The sequence below is a fragment of the Triturus cristatus genome, chromosome 5_2, assembly GCF_964204655.1.
Source record: "Triturus cristatus chromosome 5_2, aTriCri1.1, whole genome shotgun sequence".
NCBI classification, from domain to species: Eukaryota; Metazoa; Chordata; class Amphibia; order Caudata; family Salamandridae; genus Triturus; species Triturus cristatus.
This window is the reverse complement of record NC_140588.1, coordinates 875,145,317-875,171,486: the sequence shown is the minus strand read 5'-3', so window position 1 is coordinate 875,171,486 and position 26,170 is coordinate 875,145,317. Positions and strand designations below refer to the sequence as shown.

The 26,170-nt window shown below is 47.5% G+C and overlaps 1 protein-coding gene across 2 annotated transcripts in view; it reads left to right on the top strand.

Moving 5' to 3' along the window:
* The window catches only part of LOC146829351 (uncharacterized), a 134,442-nt gene that overhangs the window by 12,673 nt on the left and 95,599 nt on the right, over positions 1-26,170 (top strand). For both annotated transcript variants that reach the window (XR_014961966.1, XM_085606682.1), the window contains one exon: positions 22,069-22,229. Coding sequence is in view for 1 of the 2 variants with exons in the window: in XM_085606682.1 (XP_085462808.1) it covers positions 22,069-22,229 (161 nt within the window). In the remaining variant the exon portion in view is untranslated. The remainder of the gene's footprint in view (positions 1-22,068; positions 22,230-26,170) is intronic.

Genomic DNA, 26,170 nt, shown 5'->3' with positions numbered 1-26,170 from the left:
GAAGAAGATGATGCACCACTAACCCTCATTTTTCTAACTGGAGATCTGGAAGACAATGGATCTTATGAAGTAGATTGCTCTACTTCCTCAGCGTGAAGCTCAAACTCTTGAACTGCTCCTTCTTCGGGAGGAACTACTATTGGCGGTTTTGGCTGTTCTTGTAGTTGTCCACTTCTCTGGGTTTCCTGCAATGATTGGGTACTACTTTGCGATAGAGATAAGTCAATGTCAACATCACTGCTCGTCGGCGTTCCCGTGATTAGATTGGCTGCCTCTGTGACAGTAATGGGCTTGGGCCTAGATTGGGGTGGGTCCACTGATTTGGAGGTGCTGCTCCCAGTTTGCTCCCCGGAGGCCGGTGGGGCAGGCACAGTTTTTTTTCTCCAAAAAACATCTGGGGCGGCATACCAATAGTGGTGGTGGTAAGCTCCTTCTTTTTCTCACTGGCCACTTTCGTGGTGGCAGTTTTAGCACCTTTCTTTGGGGCCATCTTGAAGCTGTGAGTTAGCAGTGGCACTTAGCTTCACAAGTTGAAGAGCTGTATGATGTGTGGGTCTCTCACGCGTTGCACAGGTCTTCTTTCTGACAGTACTGTGGGTGATGTTGTCTTGTCTTGCACATATAAGAAAAGAAGCAAGAAGGACATCAGTGGAACGTGGCATTGTTGCTGTTTCATTAGTAGTACAAACAAACACAATATAATTTAGTGTGTTCGCTGGTTACTCCCTTGATTAACAATACAGTGTATATCTATTCATAAAAAGGAAATCCACACCAGCATAAACGTTCATTGTGACTGACTGACTGACCACTCAGGAAGAATAAGAGAGAATAAAAAGACAGCAACATAAAGATGACACTGTTTGCTTTATGTGCATCATGTGACATCATTCATGTGTGAGGTGGCACTCAGGGAGGCGCAGCTGACAAATGACAATGGAAGGAATAATACCTAGACAATTAATGCTGTTGTGCACCTATACATAGGGTTCATTGATGCCAGATATAGTGGGAAATGGTATGAACAAAATGTTTTTTTTTAAATTATACAATGAATGTGAAACAAATTGACAAACTATAAAAAAATATAATTTACAAATTAATTGAAAAAATGAAGATTTTTTTTTTAACATAAGTGAAGTTATCCTCAAAAATATAATAAAAAGTTAATAATAAACTTCTATCTCATCCATGCAGCCTATGGCAAAGGGCCGAATTTAATTGGAAGGACAAAATGGCTGCCATCTAGTGCCACATTGTCATCAACAGCAACACTGAGCAGGAAGGCATTCATTGGGAACATAGAGAAGATATGCAGGCCTATAGAGAAAGGACACTGGTGGATCCACAAAATGGCAGCCACCCATATGGTCACAACAAGAAGCAGGAGGCCTAGAAAAAGAACGCATGCTGGCCTAAGGCAAAAGCACACTTGCTGGATAAACAAAATAACGCCAGCCACATGGTCACAACAAGAAGCTGGTGGCCTAGAACACAGAATGCATGCAGGCCTATGGCAAAAGTACACTGGCTGGATACACAAAATGGCCACCTGCCACATGGTCACAACAAGAAGCTTGAGGCCTGGAACAAAGAATGCATGCAGGCCTATGGCAAAAGCACACTGGCTGCCTACACAAAATGGCCATCAGCCACATGGTCCCTCACAAGTCACAACAACAAGAGGCAGGAGACCTGTTAAACAAACAGCACATGCAGGCCTAGGGACTGTCCACTGACTATACGAAATGACCACTGGCCGATGGTCACATGACATCTGGAACAAAGGCAAATGGTGGCGTCTGGCAAACACACACACTGGCCAGACAAAGGAGGCATGGTAAAACAGAGAAAACATCATTAATTCAGCAATGCCAAAAACTAAATCTATTGGGCTAAAAAAAATATTTACAACAACACACGTCCTTCAAAGGCATTCCTTAACTAGTCCTATATAGGGGTGGGCGGAATTTGCGAAAGTGACTTTCGCAAATTATCGCGAAAATGTGGAAAATCTCCGCAAACACGCGGAAATATCGCGAAGATGCGGAAGTTTTTTTCCCGCCCATTCGCGGTATTTTATGCGTGGTCGCGGCTCGCCAACTTACCCATGCAGTTGCTCGCGGGCGCTGCCATCTTGTTTTCACTCTTCTCGCGGTGCATGATCGCGAGAAGAAAGACGTGATCGCGCGACCAATGACATTACTGCGGGCGCGAACTGTCGCGAGACAGCGCAAATGGCTACCAACAATCCAACATCTCGTGGAGAACGCGACCGGATCGGGAAAACTTGTCGGTGAACGCGGGGATTCAGGTAAGGCGATCGCGCGCGCGCGAGAATTTATTATTTTACAGCGCGAGCAAGAAACAAATTGTTGCTAAGCTGCGGAATGCAGAAATTTTGACATTTCCGCGCTCTCCGCAGAACGCGAAAATGTCAAATTATCGCAATTTCCGCGAGCGGAACGGAAAATTAGCCCAGGCCTTGTCCTATACACTATTTGCATGAAAAAAACATGAAATACCACAAAAAGCACATTCTGTATTTCAATTCAAATCCATCCATGGCCTATATGCTGTAAACACCTCAGAAACAGTTGTTTCATGCACCCATAACTAGTGCTGGGCCTGCTAGGTAAAAGGCCAATTGGCAGACGAGGCCACATAGCGAATTCAATCAATATTGCAAATGTATTAAAGCCATGTAGAAAATTAAATAAACTGTGAAATATTTTTCCTTTACAAAAGAAGAAAAATATGCAAATAAATCAGTGATCACTAGGCCCCTACTAAAACAACAGCCCACCCATAACAATACATTTTAAAAATCCATTAACAGTACAAATAAATCCAGGTGCATGGCACCAATCAAACAAACACCAGTTTTTAGGTCTCGCCTGAGCTATCGCGTAAGCGATGCTCTTCGAGACTTATTGAGAGGGCTCCAAAAAGTGCTACCAGGCCAGCCTAGACCCACAGTGCATGTGCGCGGGCGCGCGCGCCATGCTTCTCCGAATACTTTCATTTTCGCGGCCGCTTTGATGTTTGATCGCGGCCGTGATCACTTTCACGGCCGGCGCTTGTTGTCATTGCTATACAACAAGTAACATAACATTGGAAACTCCACATTCCGAGCACTAACCCCACAGGCATTCTTGACAATGGTGTTATCTTCAAGAACATAATTATATGCACTTGTTGGTCGACGCATTCACACATCACATTTCACGCACAGACCAGTATAATTATACTCTGAAAAGAAGCTGGGAACTTCTTCTGCACAGGTTGTCATCAGAGTACCTAAGGAAATTATAACCGAGGTTAAATAAAGTGCAGCAACATGAAGAGCACGTCTAGTTGTCCATGAGGTGGAAAGGTCAAGACTTAATCACTTTAATATCAAAATATATTTCATGTAGTAGGTCACATTAACCGAATTCCAGCACTAGGTGCTGAGAAAGATTACAGACCAGAGATGGAGAAAATCATGATGAGTTTCATAAACTGCAGACTTCTAAAATGAGCCATATATTTCTGTTATAACTTGTGTTCTCGCCCAATATATCCAATTATTTCTTGGGTATACTATACGCCAGCAACCACTCTCACAATATTTCAGTAAGGATTTAAAAACGGGATTTTGAGCAAAATTTCCTAAAACTAACAACTGAATATTACTGTCAAGGTTCTCGGTCAGCTTTTCTGTTCTGTAACATTATACACGTCATCAACAATTCAGAACAACGCCTGATACCATGAGAGGGCTTTCTGCACTTATTGCGATTAAGCAGCACATTTTGGGAATATATGGGAGTGATTGACAGGATGCACGTTTTTGAAATTCTATCTCTGTCTGCACACAGCTTTGAGCACTATGTGAATCGATATAAAAATAAACTTTACATAGGATCAAAAAAACCTGTGAAAAATATTGTAGCAGGGCATTTTGTCAGACAGCAAATAAACATATATTAAATCTCGAATTTTTAGCTAGTATAAAAGGGTTTCCTTGTAAATCCTCGAAAAAGAAGTGATCGCCTAGCATTACCAAAAGGGAAACCTCATGACTTCCTAATGACCAGGATGCTGGGCACTCAGCCTGAGACACAAAATGTGGCGCTAAAACTTATTTGACACTCTGGGATGGCTTGATGGAGAAATCAAGTCATACCTACTGGCATGTGGTGTTAATGTTGACATTAGATACACTATTACACAGTCATTAGAGACGTTTTAACGCATGGGCAAAGTGGGCAATTGCCCAGGGCCCCCACCCTCCAAGTGGCCCGCTCTGAAAGTGAACTTTCTCTCTATTTGACCTCAGCCTATTGTATTTCTCTCTCACTAAACCTCTCTCCCTCTGTCGGCCACTGCCCCACTCAGTCTTTCTACTCTGTGTCTTCTTAACTATGTTTGGGGTCCCGGGCAAGACATATTTCAATTGTTGGTGACCCTGTTATAGTTTGGCATATCATTTAGTATTGTTTGATATCGCAGAAGTAATGAATTATCAAGAAATGATCAGTACAATAGATTTTTTTTTCCATATTGCCCTCAAAATACGTATTGCCCGACCCCCCAAAGACATTAAGATTACAATTCTGTCATTAATATCCCAATAAAGATTTACTGCCGACAGAGATTATAATTTTGATCAAGGAGATCTGTTCTTTCTCAGGGCATTGTTTTAGGCTGCTTCTAAAAGTTAAAAAACAATAACCTTGAGAGATAAAGGTCCAGTGGCGGCTCGCAGAGGTAACGCTGTGGGGCGGTGAAGCGGGGCTGGGTGAGGGGGTAGTGTAGTCCGACATACGGTGGCAGATATTTATTTATTTACTTTCACCATTGCCGTCGTATGTCGGACTCCACTCCAAGGGCATCATGTACAAGCCCATTGCGCTGGGGATGCGTCACATTTTTTGATGCACTGGAGGTGCAATGGGCCTGCCTATATTTACAAGGCCACATAAAGTCACCCTGCGTGACTTTTCGTGGCCTTGCAAATATGGGCACTTTTCACGCATTGTTCTGAGTGACAGGGGAATTGCATGGGTGTTGCTTAGGATGCTCCCACACAACATCCATTGAACCTGAGACATTCCCAGATTTACAAAGTTTTGTAAAGCTGTGAATGTGTCAGAATCCTATGCTTCCCCATGGAAGGAGTAGGAGTAGCGCAACCAGGAGGAATACTATTTTGTTTCTCCTCGTTTTTTAGGTCGTACATCAGCATGTATGCGCTGTGTGCAAGAAATTTTATATTCACTATATGGACTGTAATCCCACCTGCTGCTTACCATTGGTTGATTCCAGCATTGACCTTCTTTACAGCCTGCTAATTGGTTCACAACCTGATACATCACTTCTGTTTTGTTGCTCAGGAGCACCGCTAAACTGCAGACTAATTTCTATTAGTGGGCATCCGCTTTTATCAGGTACTGTTTCTTCTACCTCCCTCCCATTCCCCTTGCCCTCCATTTTTCATTTATTTTTAGGTCTCGCCTGAGCCAGCTCATGAACTGCCCGGCGAGACATTTAGTGTGTGGGCTTTTAAAAGTCCAACCACACGCTTTTGGCTGGCATAGAGCGTGCAGTTACGCGCACAATGATGAGCAGAGGCGCCATCTGGCTTTCCTCTCTCGTCATGGTGCCCGCACATCCCACACCACTCGCCAGCCTGCTTTTTGCCATTTGCCGTCACGCGCGCACACCTCAATTAACTTTCACGCATGTCTAGGCCCCCACTCTGCTCCTCACTCCTTTTGGCTTCAGTCTGCCAGCCCCGCCTCCCTCGGCATCCTTCCTCCCAATCTCTTGCTCCCCCCCTTCCTCTCACCTCACTGTACCCTTTCTCTCCCCAGCCCCTCCTCTCTGCCCACACTCCTCTCGGCTCTACTTCCTATGCTCGAGGGGCGCCGAGGCTTCCATCTCCCCCTTTCCACCCCCCACTTCCCCCGCCCCTTTCCTTCTGTGTTCTCCCTGCCCCTACTCACTCCTCGGTGTCTGTCACTCCCTAATGCCCCGGTGCTCTCTATTTCCTATTTGTCCTCCTCACAGTTCACCCGCCTCTCCCACGCTTCATGCCTCTCCCCTCCCCGGTTTCTGTATTGCTGTGTATCACTGCCTTTCCACTGGTCTCTCTCCGTGTATTTTTCACCCTTGGCCTCTTCCCTCCTCACAATTCCCCGTCAGGTCCCTCCCACCCTCTCTTCCCTGCAAACACACTGGGCAGAAAACAATGTTTAATACACTTTTTCAGACGTGTGGTTAACCCAAAGTGTTAAGCAGTTTACAAGTATCTTCTTGTTAGTGTATAATCGCACTCTAAAAGCAGTCAACTGAACATTATTTTAATTTTACAGAACAGCGAATCTATTTGTACATCTCATTAGGTATTTCAAAACCACCTCCTCAGCATAGGTTATATGATGATTCACAAAATGTGACAACCTCGGAGAGGCACTGTACGCTTTTGACCTTTTTTCTGTTTTGCGTGACATTTCCAAATGTTTCAGTGCTCTTTCGCCTTATGGAAAGTTGCCAACAGGATTTAAATAAAGAGGATTATAAAAAAGGAACACTGATAACTGCTGTCACGTGCAAATTCTACAGACTCATCCGTAATTGACTGTCCGTGATGAAAAAGAATGCCAAACGTACATTTATTTTATCTTTGTGAATGTTACAAGCATGGCACTTTTGTTACTTCCGGTTAGGTTTAAGAGTGAAGTTTGTGTAACACACCCATGAAAGCTCAACTTTATTAAATAGCCCTTCAACATCGGTGAGGATTGTTGTCATTCCGTGCCATAGTCTGTCAAACCGGACCCCCTTTGAGGTTTGCAAATCCGGTCACCAATCTAGGATGCATTTTGAGAGCAAATTAACCGTGTCTCACCTCAGATGCAAAGCAAAGGTCTGCCCAGGGCAGCCCCCTCCCCCCACCACTTTCTGACCCTGGGGGAAACTCAAACTGCGACCTTCACTCTTTCATATTGGGGCCTTGTCACATTTCCGGTGAACGATGGCTGCGTTACGAGTATTGATTCATTTGGAATATAAATTATATGATACAGTTTTGAATTAAATTTAGTGGAACGCTACACAGGAGGGCAATAAAGCACCAGCCTATTACTTGCCAGCAGCGAGGCGGCAGCTGGGGGGCGGAAGCCGAGCATCGGCTCTAGAGACGCAACTCCAAATATCACTCACCTCAGCCCTTCAACGTCACCAGCTAATTTTAGACGCAACATAAAAACAAGCATTGGCATAGCCAATAGGTCTCGCCTTTGGGACCTTATAAGTGTTTAGTTATCCAGCACAATATCCTTGGTGCAACAAATCAACTGTTGCATGGCTAAACACTTATAAGGTCCCAAAGGCGAGACTTATTGGCTATGCCAATGCTTGTTCAACTTACTTGTGAAATCTCAATTACAAAAGTCCTTAAAACCAATGGGATATGCAGCAGACACAAAGAGTGATCCTTCCAGATCCAAATCCAAATGAAAAGTGACCAGAGATGGACAAAACACTGGGAGGAGTCTGCTGGACAGTAGCAGGAAGTTGGAGACTCTGGGGCACTTCCTTCCAGTTGAAAAGAAAGACTTGTCGCACAAAAAAACCACTGTTAATTGTCAATTCGAGGAGGTTTTTAACTCCAACTCATCAGTTTGGGAAGATTTTGATACTTCTCGAAGAGAGAATCTTCCCCAGATTGCAGCTGGGGTAAGTCCCGCGCGTTCAGGATTGCATACAGCAGAAAACATCTGCCGGAAGTCGCTGGTGCGCCCGAATGACGTGTTGGTGACCGGAAAATCACACGGAAGCATGCAGACGGCTAGCAAATCTTTGATGACCGTGAGCGGCCCAAAAAATCTCGTGGGCGATCGCTAGCGCCCAGCAAGCCGCTACCACGTGCACAAAATTTCATTTTGAGCGCACGGACCAAAAGAAAACTCCACTCCATTGTTGAGTGTGAAGTTTAACGGTAACTCTGTGTTCTCAGGGGAACGCGGAGTTGCCGAAATCAGCAAACTCCATAAACGGAGCGGATTTTTACACCTGTACTTAATTAAAATAGTCACCCACAATTAACGGTCAGTTAAAAAATAAATCCCAAACATTACAAAGCCTTTTGTATTGTATTTATGACATCCCCAATAATAAGACACAAAATATTTCTTGGCACTGGGATAGTAGAGATGGCTTTGTTTTAGGATCCTTGATTTTCACATACATCTTGAATTGATATGTGGGCATTTAAGGGGGAATGGAGAAGTTGGTAAAGGAGGTACACCCTACAAAAGGAGGGTTAAGGGGGGCAAAAATACCCTTTAGAAAACATTTTTAAAAGCATGAAGATACAAGTATTTCTTCAATATTAGTTTTCTCCAAATTGGTTTTGTCATACTAATGAAAACCATTATTTATGAAAAATTTGTCAAAAAAAGTTAAACAAAATAAAAAATGGTCAGAAACGGGAAACAGGCTTCAGATAGGGTGCAGAGAATAGTAAAGTGAGGTAATGATAAAGGGTGTTAAGGGTAATTGTATCATTTAGGAATGGGTGGTGGCAAAGGGTGGAAAGAGTAATTTTAGGGGTTGCGGTGGGTAGTGGTAAAGGGTGGTAAGGGTATATTTAAGGTTTAGGGGTGGGTAGTGGTAATGGGTGGTAAGGGTAATTATAGGTTTAGGGATGTAAAGGCATTTTTGGGATTTAGAGGTGGGTAATGGTACAGGGTGGTAAGGGTAATTTTAGGGTTTATGGGTGGAAAGGGCATTTTAGGGTTTAGGCTTTAGGGGTAGGTAGTGGTATGGGTAAATTAAGGTTTGTGGAGTGGGTGGTGGTAAGGGTACATTTAGGGTTATGGGATGGGTAGTGGCAAAGAGTGGTGAAGGTAGGTTTAGGGATGGAAAGGTGTTAGACCTGGCACCTTGGCGTGAGTTTCCCTTCCACTTTTTGCTGATGTGCCTCATTGTGCTTTGTTGGTGTTAGCTGCTCAGGGCACTGTGCCACTGCTAATCAGTGCCACAGTGCAAGTGCTCCCTTTTGAAAAGTGTATACATTGATTGGTGTCCATGTTTGGCTTATTTGGTTTACTATCAGCCCCTAGTAAAGTGCGCCAGGAGTGCCAGGGCTTGTAAATACAAATGCTGCTGGTGGGCTTGCAGCACTGGTTGTGCCACCCACAGAAGCGGCCTAGTAAAATGCGTCTAGGGTCTGCCACTGCAGAACCTGCGTGCAGTCTGGTACTAACGCGCTGATTGCGCAAGTGCACCCACTTGCCAGTCCCTAAACCTTCCCTTAACTACATATTAGCCACCCCTCTGGTAGGCCCAAGGGCAGGGTGCATTGTAGGCATAAGGTAGGACATGCCCTGATATGTGTGGCATGTCCTAATAGTGAATTACAGCCATTTTCGTTTTTCACTATTGAAGGCTACCTGCTCTCCATAGGCCAGAATGGGCTGCTGGAATTACTACACGCTGTAATCCCAGTGGACTCATAGAGCATGGTAGAAAGTCATATTTAGTATTACTGACCTGGCCATTTGAGTCCGCCTCTGCTGTGTGTGTGTGTTCTGCCTAGTAACAGTGAAGAGCAGGGCTGGGGAATTCCAGGAGACAGGCTGGCTGCCAGGTGGTGGGTAGAGAAATTACACCAGGATGGGTGAGAGGAGTACACCTTTTGACTCTGAATAGACCTGTGCTCTGCCACCACAATACTGGCTCCGCCCCCTGTGGAGCGGCTGATGTCTCTGCCCTGCTGCTGAAAGGAAAGAGCAGAGTCACCACAACAAAGTGCTCCAAAACTGGACTGAGCCAGGCCCAGGCCCCCTGGCGACAAAGAACAAAAGAATTGTGCTATAAAAGAAGGAGCCCTGCTCCTAAGAAATCCGATCCTATTTACACCAAGACGAAGCTCTGCCTAAAGGAGAAGGACCTGGAGAAGCTGAAGGAGGAATACTGTCCCTCTGCTGGAGAGACTGGCCTGCAGTGGGTGCCTGTCTGCTGGAAGGAGAGGAAAAGACTAAAGGAAAAGACTTTGATTCAACTGGTGCTTTTAAACAATCTCCAAGGGCTTGCTTGTGAACTTGCCCCCTGAACTGCGCCCCAGGAACAGTGGGCGCTACTTGTCCCTAAGAAGAAGAGAAGCTGCTGGAGGTGACCCTGTAACGCTGACCCCCAGAGAACCTGTGTGCTCCTCTCTCTCTCCGAGCACCGCAACGTCTGCCACCGGGGCTACCGTGAGCACCGCAAAGGCCTGCCTGCCTGGCCCAAGCACCACAAGCACCTGCCCCCCCGAGCCGTAGCTCGCACCGCAAGGAAGAGACCCTGAACGTCCAAGCGCCGAGCCTCTGCGACCCTGCGCCGCTGAGATCACTGTGAAGACCCCAAGCACCTGTTCGCCACCTGGACGAAGCCGACAGCGCTGCGACGCGCTAGGAATCACCGCCGAGCCGCCCCTTCTTCTGCCAATCTCGTTGTGAGCCGGGGACTGTCCTCGAGTGTTCCACGAAGCACCGCCGCCCTCTGACTGCACGGGACGACAACGCAACGTGGGACACCTCCTTGTGGACTCCTGAGGCCGCAGCGAATCTTCCCATCCAAGAACTAAGGTATTTGTGACTTGTACGCTGTGGTAAAACCCGTACTTGCCTTTGTACGAGCCGTACCTGCTCTGCCGTCCTTGTGCGGCACGTCCCTGCCTCTGTACGGTCCGTACAGTGTGAAATCCATTGCCGGCGCTCACGCGGGAAGCGTGAGACTTGGCAAGAGACGTCCCGAACGTGTATGACGCGTACCAACGAGGGTACGGTCCGTACGGTTCACGTCCGGCATACGCGTACTCACGCGAGAAGCGTGAGGAACGGCACGATGCGTCCAGATAGCGGTACGATGCGTACCGGAGGGGCTACGAGGCGCACAATACCCCAAAGGAGCATTTTTGAAGTAGAACTTTGCCATTTTTAAGATATGTGGACTGCCTGAAAGCAATACAAGTAACTGGAACATTATTGAAGCAAGAGAACTGTATTTTGACAACCTGCCTAAAAGAAATCTTTTATATAAAGAACTTTATTTTTGATAAATACAGCCTTGTGTCTTTGTGTGGTGGGGTGGTGATTATTGTGTGAGATATCTTGAACGCTTAACCTAATGCCCTCTGGAATCTAGCCTGACTGCTCGCGCCACGTTAGCTAGAGGGTGAGCAGGGGTTATTTTTAAAGAGGTAATCCTACGCCCTGACTTAGAAGAAAGGGTCCCTGATTGTCGCAAGTGCATACCTGCGCCAACCAGAGACCCCAGATTCTAACATTGGTGGCAGCGGTGAGGATTTACGGATTTGCGTTCTGGGTGTCTGCGCAGTGATTGCTAACCATTGCACAGTGAGGACAGTCCAGTAGCTTGAGCCACAGAACTTTTTATTTTTGCCAAGAAAAGAGATCCCTTGTGTTTGAAGCCATGCCGGGCTCAAACAGCACAGAGAATACAGCATCTGGAACCTCTGAGAGAGAGGAACTAGTATGGGATGAGTCAAAACTGGATAAATACACGAGAGACCAACTCCAGCATTTCTGCAAGAAGTTCAAGGTTCCACGCAAAGGATGCAGCTGAGGATGTTGTACCTGAGGATGTTGTACCTGAGGGGGTTGACCTAGTGGAACCAGCGGAGAGCATCCATAGTTCTAGCAGAGGCCTGTCACCAGAGGAGCTTGCAGACAGACAGGCCGCAAGAGAGCAAGAGGTCACTTTGGCAAAACTGAAATTAAATGGTCAATTGGAGCTGGAAAGCAAAAAGCTGGCTCTAGAAGAAAAAAGAATGGCTCTGGAAGAAAGAAAAATTCTGATGGAGCACGACGCAAGAATGAGGGAGTTGGCGATAAAGGAGAAAAGTTTGGAAAACCCTCCCTCTGGTGGCAGCGCAACGCCGGTACAGGTAGAGTCAAGGGTGTACATGCCAAAAGATGTAGTTAAAGAGTATTCCAAGAATGATGACATAGGGCAATAGTTCCGGGACTATGAGATAGCCATGTGCTCCCACCGGGTCCCTGAGAGAGATTGGGGAGCGGGGTTGTGGGGGCGGTTCCTCAATGAGGGGCGGGACACACTTAGATTTGCCCTCTGATTTCTACAACTCTTACCCCCACATGAAAGAAGCTTTAATGACCAGATATGGCTAACTCCTGAATTATATAGACAGAGGTTCAGGGGGTGTACCAAGATTGTGGGGAGTAGGTATGTGGAGTATGTAACCTTTTTCTGCAGAGCACTGGATGGCTGGGTGAAGGGTAGCAAAGTGAATGATTACCAAGGTCTCTTTGATTTAATTGCATGGGAGCACTTGTCGCTTAATTGTTTTCCTGAGCTACGCCAACACCTGATAGATAGCAAGCTGACTAACTCTAGGAAGCTTGCTGAAGAGGCGGACCGCTGGGTCAGCACCAGGGTCCACAAGGGTCAAGTGGGAGACTCCGCCAAGGGTGGGCAGGGTCCCCAGCAGAAGAGTGGGGGGGACAAGGGAAAACAGAAAGGGTTCCAAAAAGGCCCCCAAAGTAATCCCCAAGGGAACCAGCAGAAGGGTTCTCAGCCTCCCCCACCCCCAAAGCCGATAGGGGCCCGACAGGTAAACCTGTTCCCAAGGGGCCCCCTCAGTGTTATAAATGTGGTGAACTAGGTCACTTTGCCAGTGATCCCAAGTGTCGCCAGTATGTGAAACCAGCACCCACTGGTGCTCTACCGAAGCAAGTGGCTACAGTAGCCTTTGGGGAGGAGGTAGAAGTCCCAGGTGGGTGGGACCCCGTCCAACTGACCTTAGTCTCACTAGGAGACAGTGAGATGGTCCCAAACGCCGACTTGCCCTCTAACACTAAGAAATATGGGCAAGTGGTGACCGTCAATGGGAAGAAGGTAGAGGCTCTAAGAGACACAGGAGCCAGCGTGACTGCAGTGCGGCAGCACCTGGTATCTCAAGAGCAGGTCGTACCCCATGCCTATTGTCGGGTTGTCAATGCTGACAACACGGAGAGTCATTGTCCAATGGCTCAAGTTCCATTTGAGTGGGGGGGGGTCTCTGGTACTCTGCAAGTCGCTGTGAGAACTGCCATGCCTGTAGACTGTCTCCTAGGTAATGATTTGGAGAGGTCCCCTTGGGAAAAGGTGGAGAAGACAGCTCACCTGCGGATGGTGGGCTTACCTGATTGGGCGTGCGTGACCACCCGGTCGATGGCAGCTAGTAGGGGTGTTGACGGGACCCTGAAGCCTGAGGGAGAGGCCCAGGAACCGGCTTTAGGGAGAGGGCGCGGGAGGCACAGGAAACCGGCTCCTAAAGTTCCCACGGCCCAAGAGGAAGCAGACCTTGAGGGGGATGCCCTGGAGCCTACCGGGGAACAGACAGCCGAACTGGGAGACCTGTCTGAGCTGACCCATTGGCAGCAAGAAGGAGGCCTCACCAGGGCGGAATTCTGCAGGGAGCAGAAAGAGTGCCCCTCTCTAGTGGGTATGCAGCAGCAGGCTGCAGCCCAAGCCAATGGTGATCAGTCCGGTACTCACTTGATCTACTGGGAGAACGACCTCCTGTACTCAGAGCCTAAGGTTGCTGAACCTGGGTCAGCCCGTGCGCTGGTGGTACCCCAGAAGTTCAGAGCCTTCCTACTGGGGCTGGCTCACGACGTTCCGTTAGCAGGGCATTTGGGGCAGGACAAGACCTTCGAAAGGCTTGTCACCCACTTTTATTGGCCTCAAATGCGCAGGAGTTCTGACACTCACTGCAGGACATGCCAGACTTGCCAGGCAAGCGGCAAGAGTGGAAGGAAGCTGAAAGCTCCACTCCAACCTTTCCCTGTGGTCAGTACCCCATTCCAACGAGTGGGGATTGACATTGTGGGGCCACTGGACCCCAAGACAGCCATGGGCAACAGGTTTAACCTGGTCTTGGTGGACCATGCTACCCGGTACCCTGAAGCCATCCCTCTGAGGACAGTGACGGCCTCCGTGGTGGGACGGGCACTGATGGGAATTTTCTCACGAGTAGGATTCCCTCTAGAGGTAGTGTCTGACAGGGGGACCAATTTCATATCGAAATATATGAAATCCCTTTGGCAAGAGTGTGGTGTGACGTACAAGTTCACCACCCCTTACCATCCCCAAGGAAACGGGTTGGTTGAGCGCTTCAACCGAACCCTAAAAGGCATGATTATGGGTCTTGAGGAACCCATGAGGCGTAAGTGGGATGTCCTCTTACCATGCCTTCTCTTTGCGTACCGTGAGGTGCCACAGAAGTCTCTGGGGTTCAGTCCCTTTGAGCTCCTGTATGGCCACCCAGTACGAGGACCTCTTAGTCTGGTCAAGGAAGGCTGGGAGCAATCTCCCAGGAAACCTCCCCAGAATGTAAATAGTTACATGCTGGCCTTTCGGAACCAGACTTGGCGTTTCAGGCAACTTGCTGAGGCAAACCTGGAAGCCAGCCAGGAGGAAATGAAGCGGTGGTACGACCAGAACGCCACTCAGGTTGAGCTTCAACCTGGTCAAAAGGTATGGGTCCTGGCCCCTGTGGAGCCTTGTGCACTCCAGGACAAGTGGACAGGACCCTTTGAGATTGTCGAGCGCAAGAGTTCTGTCACCTACTTGGTGGACTTGCAGTCTCCGAGGAACCCCTTGAGGGTCCTCCATGTCAATCGACTGAAGCCCCACTTGGAGAGGCCCGAAGTGGGCATGCTCTTGGCCACCGATGACGGGACGGAGGAGGAGTCTGAGCCTCTTCCTGACCTCTTGGTCGCCTCAGAGCAAGACGGGTCAGTGGATGGAGTTAACCTCTCACCCACCCTGACCCCTGAGCAACAGAATGACTGCCGCCAGCTGCTGGGGCAGTTTCCTGACCTGTTCTCCCTGGTTCCTGGTATCACAGATTGGTGCGTCCATGATGTGGATACAGGAGACAGCTTACCTGTGAAGCACAAGGCTTACAGGGTAACTGACAGGGTCAGAGCCTGCATCAAAGAGGAGGTCTCAAAGATGCTTGCTCTTGGGGTGGTTGAGTCCTCCAGCAGTCCTTGGGCCAGCCCAGTGGTCTTGGTCCCAAAGGCTGCAGCGCCGGGTGCCACACCCGAACTCCGGTTCTGTGTGGACTACAGAGGACTCAATTCAGTCACGAAGACTGACGCGCACCCCATCCCCAGAGCTGATGAGCTCATCGATCGGTTAGGGGCTGCACTGTACCTCAGCACGTTTGATTTAACGTCTGGGTACTGGCAGATCGCCTTGACTGATGGGGCCAAAGAGAGGTCCGCATTCTCCACACCAGATGGGCATTTCCAATTCTGGGTTATGCCATTTGGGATGAAAAATGCCCCTGCCACCTTCCAGAGGTTGGTCAACCAGGTGTTGGCTGGGCTGACCGAGTTCAGCGCAGCATACCTGGATGATATCGCAGTGTTCAGTGGCACATGGAAAGAACACCTGCAACACCTCTGGTAAGTGTTGATGGCACTGCGCAAGGCAGGCCTCACGATCAAGGCAAGCAAGTGTCAGATCGGGCAGGGTTCCGTGGTGTATTTGGGACACCAAGTAGGGACCGGCCAGGTGGCGCCCCTACAACCCAAGATCGAAACCATCCTGGCTTGGGAGCCCCTAAAGACCCAGACGGAGGTGAGGGCCTTTTTAGGACTCACAGGGTACTACAGGAGGTTTGTCAAGGGGTATGGCAGCATCGTTGCCCCCTTGACAGAGCTGACTTCGAAGAAGCAGCCCAGAAAAGTGATATGGACTGACACCTGTCAGAAGGCCTTTGACACCCTGAAAACTGCCATGTGCACGGCGCCCGTGCTCTTGGCTCCTGACTTCTCCAAAGAATTCCTAGTGCAGACAGACGCATCAGAGCATGGTGTAGGGGCTGTTCTCTCACAGATGACTGAGGAGGGCTGGGACCAACCTGTAGCCTTCATAAGTAGGAGGTTACTTCCACAGGAACAAAGGTGGAGTGCGATAGAGCGAGAAGCATTTGCTGTGGTCTGGGCGCTGAAGAAGCTGAGGCCCTACTTGTTTGGGACTCACTTCCGGGTTCAGACCGACCACAGGCCCCTCAGATGGTTGATGCAAATGAGGGGTGAGAACCCAAAACTGTTGAGGTGGTCCATCTCCCTACAGGGTATGGACTTTACGGTGGAGCATCACCCTGGCACAGATCACGCCAATGCTGACGGTCTGTCCGGGTTTTTCCACCTTAGTGAAGAGGAACTCCCTGGGGTAGGGTAGTTCCCCCCACATTTCAGCTGGAGGGGACACGTGTTAGACCTGGCACCTTGGCGTGAGTTTCCCTTCCACTTTTTGCTGATGTGCCTCATTGTGCTTTGTTGGTGTTAGCTGCTCAGGGCACTGTGCCACTTCTAATCAGTGCCACAGTGCAAGTGCTCCCTTTTGAAAAGTGTATACATTGATTGGTGTCCATGTTTGGCTTATTTGGTTTACTATCAGCCCCTAGTAAAGTACACCAGGAGTGCCAGGGCTTGTAAATACAAATGCTGCTGGTGGGCTTGCAGCACTGGTTGTGCCACCCACAGAAGCGGCCTAGTAAAATGTGTCTAGGGTCTGCCACTGCAGAACCTGCGTGCAGTCTGGTACTGTCGCGCTGATTGCGCAAGTGCACCCACTTGCCAGTCCCTAAACCTTCCCTTAACTACATATTAGCCACCCCTCTGGTAGGCCCAAGGGCAGGGTGCATTGTAGGCATAAGGTAGGACATGCCCTGATATGTGTGACATGTCCTAATAGTGAATTACAGCCATTTTCGTTTTTCACTATTGAAGGCTACCTGCTCTCCATAGGCCAGAATGGGCTGCTGGAATTACTACACGCTGTAATCCCAGTGGACTCATAGAGCATGGTGGAAAGTCATATTTAGTATGCCTGAACTCAGAATAATAAAATACTTATTTTAGTAACGTTTATTTTAATATCCTGTGTTTGTAAATACTACTTTTAGAAAGTTAGTATTTACTGACCTGGCCATTTCAGTCCGCCTCTGCTGTGTGTGTGTGTTCTGCCTAGTAACAGGGAAGAGTAGGGCTGGGGAATTCCAGGAGACAGGCTGGCTGCCAGGTGGTGGGTAGAGAGATTACACCAGGATGGGTGGGAGGAGTACACCTTTTGACTCTGAATAGACCTGTGCTCTGCCACCACAATGCCAGCTCCGCCCCCTGTGGAGCGGCTGATGTCTCTGCCCTGCTGCTGAAAGGAAAGAGCAGAGTCACCACAACAAAGTGCTCCAAAACTGGACTGAGCCAGGCCCAGGCCCCCTGGCGACAAAGAACAAAAGAATTGTGCTATAAAAGAAGGAGCCCTGCTCCTAAGAAATCAGATCCTGTTTACACCAAGACGAAGCTCTGCCTGAAGGAGAAGGACCTGGAGAAGCTGAAGGAGGAATACTGTCCCTCTGCTGGAGAGACTGGCCTGCAGTGGGTGCCTGTCTGCTGGAAGGAAAGGAAAAGACTAAAGGAAAAGACTTTGATTCAACTGGTGCTTTTAACCAATCTCCAAGGGCTTGCTTGTGAACTTGCCCCCTGAACTGCGCCCCAGGAACAGTGGGCGCTACCTGTCCCTAAGAAGAAGAGAAGCTGCTGGAGGTGACCCTGTAACGCTGACCCCCAGAGAACCTGTGTGCTCCTCTCTCTCTCTCTCCGAGCACTGCGACGTCTGCCACCGGGGCTACCGTGAGAACCGCAAAGGCCTGCCTGCCTAGCCCAAGCACCGCAAGCACCTGCCCCCCGAGCCGTAGCTTGCACCGCAAGGAAGAGACCCTGGACGTCCAAGCGCCGAGCCTCTGCGACCCTGCGCCGCTGAGATCACTGTGAAGACCCCAAGCACCTGTTCGCCACCTGGACGAAGCCGACAGCGCTGCGACGCGCTAGGAGTCACCCCCGAGCCGCCCCTCCTTCTGCCAATCTCGTTGTGAGCCGGGGACTGTCCTCGAGTGTTCCACGAAGCACCGCCGCCCTCTGACTGCACGGGACGACAACGCGACGTGGGACACCTCCATGTGGACTCCTGAGGCCGCAGCGAACCTTCCCATCCAAGAACTAAGGTATTTGTGACTTGTACGCTGTGGTACGACCCGTACTTGCCTTTGTACGAGCCGTACCTGCTCTGCCGTCCTTGTGCGGCGCGTCCCTGCCTCTGTACGGTCCGTACAGTGTGAAATCCATTGCCAGCGCTCACACGGGAAGCGTGAGACTTGGCAAGAGACGTCCCGAACGTGTACGACGCGTACCAACGAGGGTACGGTCCGTACGGTTCACGTCCGGCATACGCGTACTCACGCGAGAAACGTGAGGAACGTCACGACGCGTCCAGATAGCGGTACGACACGTACCGGAGGCGCTACGAGGTGCACAATACCCCAAAGGAGCATTTTTGAAGTAGAACTTTGCCATTTTTAAGATCTGTGGACTGCCTGAAAGCAATACAAGTAACTGGAACATTATTGAAGCAAGAGAACTGTATTTTGACAACCTGCCTAAAAGAAATCTTTTATATAAAGAACTTTATTTTTGATAAATACAGCTTTGTGTCTTTGTGTGGTGGGGTGGTGATTATTGTGTGAGATATCTTGAACGCTTAACCTAATGCCCTCTGGAATCTAGCCTGACTGCTTGCACCACGTTACCTAGAGGGTGAGCAGGGGTTATTTTCAAAGAGGTAATCCTACGCCCTGACTTAGAGGAAAGGGTCCCTGCTTGTCGCAAGTGCATACCTGCGCCAACCAGAGACCCCGGATTCTAACAAAAGGTAATTTTACAGTTTAGGAGTAGGTAGTGGTAAAGGGTGGTAAGGGTAAATTTAGGATTTTGGGAGTGGGTAGTGGTAATGGGTGGTAATGGTAATTTTAGAGTTAAGGATGGGAGGTGTATTTTTAAAGTTTAGTTGTGGTCTATGATAAAGGGTGGTTAGGAGTCAATTTAAGAAAGGGGATTCTATAAAATGTTATATTTAGGTGAATATCTTAGTGACGTCATCAGTGATGTCATTTCAGGAGCCCTCAGTGATGTCATAAATTTTGTAATAGAACATGTCATAAGTGATTTAATATGTGAGGTCATAGGCAGTGTTTGATGGGGGCACGAGTTATAGTTAGCTCTGCTAATTATAACTGGTGAATTTCTATGTTCAAAATATTAACACTGTCACTGACATATTCACCAAACTTTAGCATCGTTTTAACCTGTGTTTTTCAGCGAAAGTTTTTTTAAACAAAAACAGATCTTTTGATCACAAATACCATAACGTTACTGTAACCGTTGTTTTGTTCAGTAAATGTCTAGTGTTTTTTTTAAACAAAAACAAAGCTTTTTATCACATTTAACTATAACATTACTTTAAACTTTGTTTTTTTTAAAGTGGATTTCTAGGCGTTTTTTTAATGTACAGTAGTATTTTATTACCATACAAAAAGCCAACTTCCTTCTGCACACAGCCTTTGCCATGCGCAGCAGAGAGGGTTTGCCACTGCAGCCAACACCCCTGCTGGCAGCCAACCCCACACTGTGCACAGCCTTTGGCCGTGTAGAGCAGTGGGTTGGCAATAAGGCCTGACCTGTAGCCAGGCTCTGTGGCAAACCCGCCTGCAGGCAGTCAACCCCCCGCAAGCAACCAACCCCACGCTGCACACAGCCTTTCATTGTGCGCAGAGTGGGGTAGTCCGCAGGGCCTGGGTTGCCGCCAGGCCCTGTGCCCAAACTCCCATACCTTGGGGTGAAATACAATCAAAAAAGGCATGAGAGCCGCATGGCACTCCCTCCGCAAGCCTTCTCGGGCCTGGGAACCCTATCCCCTGGCCAGTTATAATAAAATAGAGAAGGGGACTCCCTCCCCAAGCCTATTTGGGCCCGAAGACCCCAGTCCTAGGGGGCCTGCATTATTTTAAAGGTGGGTACCCTTCTCTGTTTCACAGGAGTGCAGGCATGTAAACAGAACATAAGTTTGGTTGCCAGCTGGCAGAAACCTGTTTAAATCTCCTGCCAGTTGAGGGCAGACTTCCATGTTTGCTTCTGTCTGGTGGGAGATTTAAAAATGCTCCTGACAGACGGTAGCAAACATATGTTTCACTGCCCACGCTGCTGTGGGCAGAGAACTTATTGCGTCCTGGGGTGGGTTCCCTAGGACACAGTAAGTGAGCAAGCACTGGGAGATGGAGTCCACGGGACCTATAAATGCTCAGGAAATGGGGCCATGTGCCCTCCCTTTTAATTAATGTGATGAGCCCAGGGGATGAGGTCCCTGGGGCCTCTTTAAGACTTAGGGATGGAGGCCGCACTGCCCTTTGAACTATATTTTGGCTCTGGGGGATCGGGTCCCTGGGGCCTTTTGAGGCTCAGGGAGGGACCGCACAGCTCTTTTTATGATTTCAGCCCTGGGGACAGCGGTCCTGGGCTCTAACAAGGCTCCACTTAGTTAATATACCCAGCCCCATGGGATGGGGTTCCCAGGCCCAAATTGAGCTTGAGGAGTGAGGCTCTACTCCCTCCCCCCCTCCATATATATAATAAAGAGAATGGATGCTGGCATTTTTTATTTTGATCACGGGCAAAAACACAGATTTTTTTCATTTGCCTGAGCGGGCTCGACCATCAGATCCATCAACATTGGGTCCAAGCGCAGTAGAATTGCAAACCATCTTCCTACAGCGATTGAGGCATGCACATCCCCCTAAAATACTTGGATGCATTAAGACTAATCCCGGAAAGTGTTCAGATCAAAATCATAAAGAGACACTGCAGCTCAATCATGGGCATCCAGGAGACTGATAAAAAGGTACATCATATTCAAGACACAGTCTTGGCAGTGCCTAAAGGTGCAGCCGTTTCCCAGTGAAGATTTGGTCAATATTGATATCGGAGCATATCTAGCCTGTTTGGAAGCGTTTTAAAATCTGTATTTTTGTGTAATAAACAATAGTGAGTATTAATAGTTTCTATGTTGGATCCAATAAAGCAAATGATAAAGTAATATGATTATAGTTGAAACAGGTTTAATATGAGGTTTGGAAGTGTGTTTGTTAACGTAAATTAGGTGTACCTCATATAGGTGAAAACTACATTTTGGATAAGTTGAATGCTGATTCTGTTATTCACTTCTGTATCAGGTTTCCTGCTCGTTTATCAGCTGATGTAGTGTTTTCTCACTGTTATAAATATAAGGCTTTGTAATGAAATTTCTAGAGTTCTCAATATGGTTTTTTGATTTATCACCGCCTGGTGTGGCCACTGGTTTTATCTCAAGGTTGGTAGAACTAGTGGTTCAACCAGTGCTATGCCATAGCAATCTGACTATCTTGGGGGACCTAAATCTACATTTTGACAACCACACATGTGGTAAAGCTCAATTTCTACGGCAAGAACTTGCTACCCTCCAGCTAGTGCTTAAATCCTCGCATTCGATACACCAACTATGTCACATATTGGACCCTATTTTTTCCAACTGTCCAGATTTGGAAGTTTAGCCCCCTACTGCAGTTCCTTGGTCTGACCACCACCTTGTGGCATCCTCCATTCTCTTATTCGAGCCTCCCCCTACAGCTAGAACACCTCACCACACACAGGAGATGGTCCAGATTGAACTCTAAGAGCTTTACTCAGGCTCTACAACTAAGCCAACATTCTTTAAGAAAGCATATTAATGTGGCGGGCAGAGTAGTGGATAAGTGGATTACTGAATCACTGGATGTGGTTGCTCCATGGACTTCTAGTGCCCCCTGCAGACACACCAAATCTGCTCGATGGTTTAATGAAGCCCTTGGATAGTAAAGACATCTTGTAAACGCTCAGAGCGTAAATGGAGGACAGACTTTTTGGAAAATAATAAGGCTGCCTATAAGCTAAACTTGAAGTGCTACCATTCCCTCATTAAGAAGACACGCGCTGCCTATTACAATGACAGGATAGAGCAAATGGATAATTCTCCTAGATAATTATTTGTTATTCTCAAAGACTTATCCTCTCTGGAGAGAACTATGGCGCTGGCCACCAGTTCGATAGAGTCGTGTAACCAAATTTCCGACTTTTTTGCACAAAGGTATCAAAAATATATGACGCCTTTCCTGATGAGGCTCCTGTCAAGCCAAGAGGGCCCCTGAGTGGAGAAAGAAATGCGCATGCGCGGGCGTCCATGCATGTGCATTTGTCACAAGAAGTTGAAAACGAGGAAGAGGGAGCCCCGGAGACGCCGCGCTTCAGGTAAGTCTCTTTACTTTTAATTATTTAACATGCAAGATATGATTTAAAAGGAGGGCGGGCGGGAGGCGGGTGGCGGCCGGCAGGCAGCTACGCTTCGCCCTGGCGTGTGCGTAGCGCTTGCCTGCTTCGCCTACTTCGAAAACTGCGAAGCAGGCAGCGCTACGTACACTACGTGGGCGAAGCGTAGTGTAACGCCCAGGGTTACTCCTAACCCAAAAAAAGAGGTTAAAAAATTAGGTGTATGGCTGGACCCTACCCTCTCCTTTGAGATACACACCAGGAAGGTTGTAGGGAAGTGTTTTGGAACTCTTAAAATGTTAAAGAAAACTCTTGACATTCTCCCTGCTCCAGCCTGGAAAATCCTGGTCCACGCCCTTGTAACATCTCAATTGGACTACAGAAATGTCCTATATTTAGGAGCAATGAAAATATGTCTTCATAGGCTACAATGTATCCAGAATGCAGTAGCCTGCTTACTTCTGAACCTACCCAGGAAAGCTTCCTCCAGGAAAGCTCTTGATTCCTTACATTGGTGGACTATAAACAAAAGGATTATTTTTAAGGCTCTGTGCATATGCCACCGTAGCCTACAGGGCAAAAGGCCACTTTACCTTCGGGACCTAATTGTCCTTTATAACGCAGGAAGTAATCTCAGATCAACAGGAACTTACTTGGTTCGAATTCCCAAAGTCCAAAGAGCAAGAATGGGCGTGCGCTCATTCAGCTACTTGGCAGCTTAAAACTGGAATGCACTGCTCCTGTCTCTCCGAGTTGAGTCATCAGAGAACCTTTTCCAGAAAAGATTAATAACCTGGCTGCCCCAGCTTTGAGTTCTCTGTCGCTCCTTCTCCTGTGTTTTTCCAGGCCCGGTTACCTTTTCCCTTTCTTTTTTGTTTGGAAGAGTGATCTCAGAGCTGGGACACACCAGTTGGTGAAACCAGCCGCTTTAAAAGTGATGATATTATTATTAACATTATTATTATTATTAGTCAGTCAGGGAGCCGCACTGTGATTAGTAAAATGTCAACACAAAGCTGCCCTATCATTGGTTGGATACTGACAGAGTCGTACTGTGAAGGGTTGACCTTTGACTGGGATTGGTTGTTGTTCGCTAGTTCATTTGTTATGATTTTGATATTGTTTTAAGCAAAACCAATGGAGAATGTTTTGAAAAAGCCTAAGATTTCTGCTGTACCTGCTACTGTGGATCAGAAAATACCTTCCGAGGGGATGCCTGCCTCTGTACCTGGATTTCTCAATGGCATGAATACACTGCCTCTTACAGTTTGCTTTAGAAAGCTGGATTTCTTTCAACAAACCATGAATGGCATGAAGTCGAAGCCCAGACCTACGCAGTTTGAGGCATTAAATAAATGGGACTGGATGTCAACATAAAAGGAGAGAGAGCACGTGTCAAAGAAAGGGAAGGGTCCATTTAGTCGACAAGAAAAATGCCGGAGGTAGTATATAAAAGAGGGGGTAAGCGCTATTCTGCCATAGCCAAAGAACCCAATGATCAGAAGAAGAGAAAAGAGGGAGAGAAGCAGAACAATGATTCTGATGAGGCGGATACTTCCCCTAACAATCTCCTGAATTCCTGACCTAATCCATCTACAGCAAGAGCAGTGGGAACTAATGGTTCTAGTTCTGGTTCAATACCTGACATGGGTGGAGATGGCACTACAGTGCAAGCTTCTATGACTGTGGTACCACATGCTTCCACTAAGAAAGAAATTAAAGCAAAGCCTAGTGCCAGTAGAGATACCCAACCTATTGCACAGGCACAAATCGATTCATCTGATAGATTAGTTGTGGTCGAAGAGTCTCCAGAAACTATTAATATTGCCATTTTAAAAATTAAACTTTGGAGATATTTTACATGGAAACATTGATTTAAACAGGCTCTAATGACATATAATGCAGATGAAATAAGATATTTGATTAAAGAAACAGCTAAATATACAAATAAAGCAAATGAGAAAGCAGAAGAGTTAGCTGATGAATGTGACGTGGACATTAGTAAAATAAAAATTGTAAGACAAAATAATAAAATGGATTTGACACATGATGAAATTAAAGAAATGAGTTTGTTCACTCTGAGAGCTCATATTATAGATGTAATTGAAAAAACAAGGGAGTTACCTGAAGAAATATAGAGACAGATGGAAGAAAGAGACAACAACTAAAAATAAAGCAAAGAAAATGGAAGGTAGAGTGAGGGATACAGCAAGCGATTGGGAAGCTGGGACAGTAACTGTTTTAAAGTTTGCTTTGAAGGTAGTGCATGGAGAGAATCTTGTGCATGTGCCATGGCCAAGGGCTGATCTTTACTCTTTTACTACAAATTTTCCGAAATTACGAGAGGTAGTGGTACAAAGAAATGCAAAGATTGACAAACATATCACTAGTGCTGTGGACTGATTCAAATTCATTATTCAAGATTGTAGTTCCTAATGATTTATGGGCAGATTGTAAGGCAGTGGTTGTATGGCCAACTGAAGAACCAGCTAGGAGGTTCTCCTAGTAATGATCATTCTGTGAAAGTAGCTAATAAATACAAACAGGTAACTGAGTATTTGAAGAAACAAGTGATGGAAAAGGATATAAATTGGGTAAAAATGTGAGAACCTCACAAGAACTAAAAGAGTCAGTGCATGCCTTTAAAGAAAGGCTCATGTAGACTTTCAAGAAACACATCAGAGTCAATGATCCAGAGAAAGATGGTGTCAGTGGTTTTGTTTCTGCTTTTGTCATGGGTTTGCGGCCAGAGCTTAGTAATCATACACAGCACAGTGAATTGAGCTTGCAGTCAAATAGTCTGTAGCTGGCGAAGTATAGTAGTGATTACTTTGATGCAAAGCAGAAAGTTGATGATTGCTCAGACAAAGCAATATGAGAGAGGATCCAGGAACCAAATGAGTTTAAATATGAGTTTGGTTCAGTCTAAAATGAATGGGATGAAACAAATGCAAGGTGCAGCAGTGGGAAAAGGGTTACAACAAACAAATGATGGACGGAATGCTTACAATGCAGACATTCTCCCCCAGTCAAGAGATCTTTTCGCCCTAAGTGGGATGGGTATTCCCAGACGTGGGACCCGTGCTCACTACGCCACTGGAGTCAAGCTATCCTGGCTGATGACGGCTGATAGCCAGAAACCGGTCCTAGGAGGCTTGATTCCGGTCCAGGGAAGACATGGCTTGGCAGTTCGGGCTGGACTGTTCCCATGAGGCACAGGGTCAAGACTGATTTGCATATGGCCATGTCTAAACTGGGGTGGTGTAGTGGGCAAAAGAACGATGGATTTAACCCAGATCTCTTGACTGGGGGAGAATGTCTGCATTGTCAGCATTCCGTCCATCATTTGTTTGTTGTAACGCTTTTCGCCCTAAGTGGGATGGGTATTCCCAGACGTGGGACCCGTGCTCACTACGCCACTGGAGTCAAGCTATCCTGGCTGATGACGGCTGATAGCCAGAAACCGGTCCTAGGATGCTTGATTCCGGTCCAGGGAAGACATGGCTTGGCAGTTCGGGCTGGACTGTTCCCATGAGGCACAGGGTCAAGACTGATTTGCATATGGCCATGTCTAAACTGGGGTGGTGTAGTGGGCAAAAGAACAATGGATTTAACCCAGATCTCTTGACTGGGGGAGAATGTCTGCATTGTCAGCATTCCGTCCATCATTTGTTTGTTGTAACGCTTTTCGCCCTAAGTGGGATGGGTATTCCCAGACGTGGGACCCGTGCTCACTACGCCACTGGAGTCAAGCTATCCTGGCTGATGACGGCTGATAGCCAGAAACCGGTCCTAGGATGCTTGATTCCGGTCCAGGGAAGACATGGCTTGGCAGTTCGGGCTGGACTGTTCCCATGAGGCACAGGGTCAAGACTGATTTGCATATGGCCATGTCTAAACTGGGGTGGTGTAGTGGGCAAAAG